We start from the raw sequence: 6785 nt of genomic DNA, 5'->3' as shown, positions 1-6785 counted from the left end.
CCAGGCAGCTCCAAATCGGCAGGATTCGCTTTTTCACTGGCTTGTTCCATTAAATCTTCTTTCTCATTTAGTTAATATGAAAATTCTCATAATCTTCCAGAAAAAGTTAATTAGCCTTTGCACCTTGTACTTGGACTCCTGAAAAATTACGCCATCATTCCTAATCTGCCATATAGACAATTTACATGAGAATCAGAGATTCAGAACCGTCTTTCCTTTTCCCTAAAATCTCAGCTCCAACAACTCACTCGGCCACCGATGAAGAGAAATGTAGGAATATCAAAACGAGAGAAAATGATAAAAGCTCCATTCACAGGGTTATCTTGAGAGAATTCGCTACTTATATCTACTGCAAAGTCTCTTTTGCCTGCTGCATTAGGGCAAAAGAATCTTTATCCACACTTCAGCAGACTGCTACTATGCTACTACATAACATTCCTGCTTAAGTTTGTCAAGCAACAGAATTTTAGATGCTCTCCTTGTTGAGCGAAATTCATCCCCATTTCCCTCCAGTAAACACTTGACAAGCTAAAGATGCAATCATTCGGATTACAGGGAAAGAACAAAGAAGAACACTTGACGATGTTTTAAATTGCGAGCACTGTCCAGAGATCGGATAGAATCATGGAACGAAACCTCAGCTTGGAATCAGATTATACAGACAAATTTAGATGACAAAGAAGTCGAGAAAAATAACACTGAACAACATCGTATATCCATATTTCTTCAATATATATAAGAGGTAGAATTTACAGAGTCTCCTACATTGTTTTTTTTTCTTTCGCATAATCCGCAAAACACTATTGAAAATTTTGTGTTTTGCAGAATGCAGTTTTCCCCTAATCTATAACGCTCTTTTCTTTTCCTCGGCCTTACAAATTTCCTAAAGGAGAAACGGCAATCTCTACCAGCACTGATCCGTCTCCCATCTGCGGGTCGTATAAAACCCAGAAGAGGCATTCTGAACCGCCGACGACGATACCGGCCGCCTCCTCCCATGAACAGCCATCAAAGAAAGATCGTAGATCGCTCTCGCCGAGGGATCGGAGAGAGTGGCGTAGGCGTTGTGAATCTCGATGAAGTCCTGGTCATCGTCATACTCCGATCGATGCAGCACCGAATCAGGATGGTAGATCTTAGCCAAACTCCGGTAAGCCGATTTGATCTCCCTCGGAGAAGCGTTCTGACTGACTCGAAGCACCTCGTAGAGACTCGCCGGCCGCCGAGATGCGACAGCCGCAGATCCGGCCTCAGTCGCAAAAGACCGCATCGAAGCCCTACATTGATGAGGAAGAAACCTGACGGAGGAAGTAGCCGCGCCGTTGGAAGAGGAGGAACGGACAGGACTGACAGCGGGGAGCGAAAAATTTAGGGTTCCAGCCATGGCGAAACGAACAAGGGAAATCGGAGAAACAGAAAGGGCAAATCCGGAAATTAGGATTGTATAGTCGGGTATGATTGTGTGAGACTGTGATCTTCAACTAGCTATACGCGAGATGCGAGGAGAAGGAATATGGGGGAAGATTATATAGGGGTCAAAGGGGTAGAAGGGCAAAAGAGTCATTTAAAGAGCACAAGGTAATAGGCAGATACGGGATAGCGGGCTGGGAAGGACGCAGAATCATAGCCATGGGTAGGGAAGAGAAAGCAAAACCGTGTGTTGGCTGTCGGTTTTCACATTTCAAGAGAGCGAGAGAGACGGTCTTCTTAGGCGATGACGTGTCGACTGCGTTTTGCCTGTGGTGGAAGATGTTCTAGAAGACTGGTCCACTTGAGCCTGGGTATGCGGGGTTCGCATGAACCGGACCCCTCGTCGTGGGAGGGTACTACCATTTAATTGGATGCAGCCCCAAGAATACGCGTAATTTTACGTTAGCAGTACAATAGTAATCTACTCCTGCTCATATTTATAGGACAGGGAAAAAAAAAATATAGAACCTGTTTGATTTATTATTTTAAAAATAATTTTATGTTTTTAAAAATAAAAAAAAAGTTGTTTGGTAATTTGTTTTCAGTTGATTATTTTAAAAAACAAAAACAGTAATATATTTTTAAAAACTAAAAAATCAAAACAACTTTTATCTGTTTTCTTGTTTTTATTTTTATACTTTTTATTTTTTATTTTAAAAAATTTTAAGAAATTTTGATTTTTTTAATCAGTATGAAACATGTTAAAATAATTTATAAATAAGTCCTGAAGGTTAAATTGGACAGCCTTCTAGTGAAACATGGATGATACTTTGTGTGGAGAACATTTTGACATGAATGTTATTTATTGCTTAATATTAATGCAAAATTAGAAACACATTTAAGGATGTTTAACGGAAAAAATTTCATAACAAAATTGAAATTACTAAATCTTAGATCATTTAATTATGTAGGTTTTCAAAACACTAAACTTATAAATAATAATATATTTTTATAAAAATATTATTTTTGATTTAATAGTTTCAATTATTTTTTTTATGGGATTCTCTTATATTTAACTTAATTTAAGTTTTCTTGGAGAAAAAGGTAGTGGGAGGAAGTGAAAGAACGAGGACGACACTATGACAGGATGGGAGAGGACAGTGAGGTTGACTAGTCACCAATAGGCCAACGTGGCATTACCTGTTTGTGTTAAATTTCATCCTTATCCATTCTCCCTCTCTCTACTGTCAAATGCTTCTGCCCACACACGCTTTGGATGCTTATCTTGAGCATGAGCATCTAAATGGGTGTTTGGTATTTTTAAAATGGTGATTTCAGAAATATTTTTTTATAAAACGAGATAACCTCTTTTATATGGTTTAGTTTCTATCTAAACACCTTTTAAAACTTTTCTTATCTTGACGGTTAGGGTCTGGATTTTTTTTTTTACATTTTTAAAATAATTATTTTAAATAATATAAAATATAAATTAAAAAAAATTTTAACTATCATTTTTAAGAATAATTTTGATTTAAAAATAATTAATTAAAATTATTAAATTTGAAGTGTCCGGTTTCGGACGGGTGAGAAATGAGCCTTTGGTGCTCATCACCACAATCTTCCAAGTTCTAATATTCTCTCTGTAACCCCATGCTTTTAATGAGGCCGTCCAAGGGGAAAAAGGAAAAACAAGAAAAAGGATACACATAAATAATTATTTTGTTCATATATTCGTATTTTATTCTCATTTTTTCATATTGGATTTTATTATTACCTCCTATCTTTAATATAAGATTTTGTTTAATTTTTATTTTAGTTTTAAATATAAGATTCAAATTCACTTTGTCTCTCATATTTATACATTTTTTTAAAATAGTTTTTCTAATAATTATAGTTTTAACCAATACACTTGATTAGTAAAGATATTTTAGAAAAGACAACACCTATTTATTAAAAATAACTAACTTAACTTATTTTTTTTAATTTCTTCAAATTAGTTAACTGGTTCTGATAATTAGAATTAAAAGTAGTATTATCATGTTAATTTATGATAAAATTGTCAACTATCAAGTTGTTACAGCAGCAGTGCCATTTTGATGCTCGTATACCGGTAATTGCATGAAAATTTGGGAAAAAAATTTTATCCAATCACTAGGAAAACAGTACTGGTAGAGCTGGTAATATGGGCTACCAATTTAAATATGAGAGATAAAGTGGATTTGAATCTTATATTTAAAACCAAAATAAAAATATCTCAAAATATTATATTAAACATGATTACATAATCTATCCATCCAAAATAATATAATAAACACCCAAATTAAAACATAAATCCAAATTAACAATTGCACAACACTACAAAGTCACAAATATAATGTGTCAAGTGTTTAATCATAACTCATGACTCCTACACGGTGTGTTCCGTTAAAAAAGAAAATAAAAAAAAAATAAAACGAGCTGGCCTGACAATCTTGTAGGTTAACCCACCACGGTTATGAGTTTGGCGGTTACAAGCTCAAAAAATCCGTTTCAAAATGATCACCATTTTTATCAACTTAACCCGTCACTTTTTGATGGGTTAGTGAGCTCAACTCATATTACCAACTCTATTATATTGGATAAGAGATCAGCTTCTGGAAGCGTGGCTCCACTTCATCCTGATGTGGATCGTCTGGCTAGTTGCCGGTCCTCCATGATTCCTGTATTTTCCTATTGGTCCCACTTTTTAATTTTCCATCCTCGCCTCAATTCCTTCCTCCAATCCTTCTAGAAAGGTTCTCGTTTTCCTTTTTCTTTCTCTTTTTTAATACTATTTTTTCGCCCCGCCTCTTCTAATTTTATAATATTTCAATGCCTGGACTTTTCACAATTAAAATATTAAAAAGCCATCACAGTTTCCGTAACAGACATGGCAATTAAATGATCACCGATTGAATATTTGAATGGTTTAATGACTCACCTCGCATTACGTTATTAAGCCCCAGTTTCTCGAAACTTAGTGCCTTTTGTTTTAATTAGACATTCAAAAATATCATCAACATACATTACCAAATTTATAATAAGTTACTTAAATATAATACTTTTTTTTGTAATGTAATTAAAAAAATCCGATATTTAAAACAGGAGGAGTATCATTATATAAATTAAATTAAACGAGTCTGGCCCACTTGTGACAAAATTAATTAATGTCCATGGAAGCTTCTAAAGATTTAAAGTTTTTCAATCAAATTTGTAAACTCAGGAGAAATATATGGCACATGGTCACATGCATTGACAAACCGACATTGAACACGTAAGATTTTAACTAATAATTTTTTAATAATCTTTAATGCCGTTTCCCCAATCCTCCTACTACTTTATTTTACATGCAGATTCAATTCGTTAACTTGACATATTTGTTGTCTTTTCTTTTAATTTTTTTTTCAGAGGCGGCAGTTAACTTGAGATGGACTCTAATGTTTTTAGAGTTTACTCTTTTTCATTCTTTCTCATTCTCTCTCTGTCTTTTTTTTCCCCCATGTTGAGGTTAGTTAAATTTTTTCTTATGTCACTTCCATCATTCATATTCTCATTCATGGAACTCGAATGAGCAACAGAACAATCGAACAACGGATTCAAAGAATGTGGGCTAACAAAAGTGCAGTGGCTGTGATTGATCTTTCTAATGATTTTTATGTGGTTCAATTTACTAATATAGATGATTACGAAAGTGCGGTATTGGGAGGGCCATGGATGATCTCTGATTTTTACCTGACTGTGAGGCAACGGAGGCCTAGCTTTGATCCAAAAGCGGAAGCAATTGAAGAAGTGTTAGTGTGGGTTAGATTCCCTGATCTACCCCTTGAGCATTGTGACAAGGACGTCCTAAAGGCAATGGGGAATAGAGCTGGGAAACAAACTGGCGATGACCTCGCTGCGGTGCGGGTCGAAATAACCCGCACTTGCGGGCTGGCATTTTGTCAACCTGAGCCCGTCAAGGTTGGTTGGCGGCCAGCCTGCCAACTGTCTAAATTTTTTTTAAATCTATTATATTAGTATAAGTTAGGCTTAGCTTGAAATGTTGAAATTAGGCTCTGAGTTTTAAACTTGAATAATGGGTTCTAACAAAAAAAAAGAGAATTAATTTATAATTTTAGAAGATATTTAAGAAAAACTAACATATATTTTTTATAAATAATTAGTTTAACTAGTTTTCTTATCCAAATTAATTAAGTAAATTTTTTATGTCCGAGAATGTATGACTATATGAGAATCACATGTTCATCTAATTTTACGAAGCCGTGTATAGTAACGACAAATGGATATAAAAATAAAAGATGGACGGTACTCTTTATATAACTATACATATATATATGAAGTGTTTAATTAATTATATATGTAATGATATGAATGAGGTAATATCTATATGAAATTTAAGGGTCAAAATCATCTAACTATATTATATAATGCATTAAAAAAATCAGAAAAAAAAAAAACAAACTAGCCTACCAACCCGCAAGCTAGTCCGCAGCTGAGCGGGTTAAAAACGGTGCGGGCTAAAGTAGCCTGCGCCGTGACGGGTTGGCGTTTCCCTGCCTTTTGTTGCGGGTTGCGCCCGCGAGGCCAGCCCATATTATTGGTTTTAAGATTGGGAAATGAGGTTGGTTCAGCTATGAAGGTGGGCATCTCTAGGTCACTGCTATCTAGGGGTGGCTACGCTATCTTGGGGTGGCTATGCTAGAGTAGGGGTGCAAGACTGCAAGTCAACCTCAAGGAACCCCTTCTACCAGCCTATATTATAGACCAAGTGGAAAAGGCCAGTGACTTATGAGAGACTGCATTGGGTGTGTTTTGGTTGTGGCAAATAAGGGCATTTAGAGAAAGACTGTAAGGAGAAAAGGAATGTAGAAAAAGAGGCACCTGCTGAAGGGAGGGATAAGGAGAAGGATCAGGAGAAACTATGGGGAGTGTGGTCTGTGCCTCGAAAGAAGAGAAGACAACGTAAAGGTCCTCCAGCTGATAGAAAAGAGGATGAAGGAGTGGGCCTAGATTTGCTCAATTGGCAAATATGGAAGAGGCCAGTGAGAACGATCAGGGGGTTGGGGAGATAAGAGATAAGCTTCTAGAAGCGTGGCGCCACTTCATTCTGATGTGGATCGTCTGGCCAGTTGCCGGTCTTCTATCCTATGATTCCTTTATTTTCCTGTTGGGTCCCACCTTCTTATTTTCCATCTTCTTCCCTATTCCTTCCTTCAATCCTTCTGGAAAGATTCTCTTTTTCCTTTTCCTTTTCCTTTCTCTTTTTTATTACTATTTTCTCGCCCCACCTCTCCCAATTTTATAATATTTCAATGCCTGGACTTTTCACAATTAAAGTATAAAAAAGCCAGCACAAT

General features: G+C 35.9%; 1 protein-coding gene across 1 annotated transcript; it reads right to left on the bottom strand.

The window, feature by feature from the left end:
• Positions 1–582: 582 nt before the first annotated feature.
• Positions 583–1534, bottom strand: LOC114728723 (chaperone protein dnaJ 11, chloroplastic-like). Its single transcript, XM_028915659.1, has one exon. The coding sequence runs from the start codon at positions 1382–1384 to the stop codon at positions 905–907; it is 480 nt and encodes a 159-aa protein (XP_028771492.1). The 5' UTR covers positions 1385–1534; the 3' UTR covers positions 583–904.
• Positions 1535–6785: the final 5251 nt, after the last annotated feature.

This window comes from Neltuma alba, unplaced genomic scaffold, assembly GCF_004799145.2.
Source record: "Neltuma alba isolate B1F8T4 unplaced genomic scaffold, ASM479914v2 tig00012566_pilon, whole genome shotgun sequence".
Classification (NCBI taxonomy): domain Eukaryota; kingdom Viridiplantae; phylum Streptophyta; class Magnoliopsida; order Fabales; family Fabaceae; genus Neltuma; species Neltuma alba.
The sequence above is the reverse complement of the archived record's forward strand: the minus strand, read 5'-3'. Positions and strand labels throughout refer to the sequence as shown.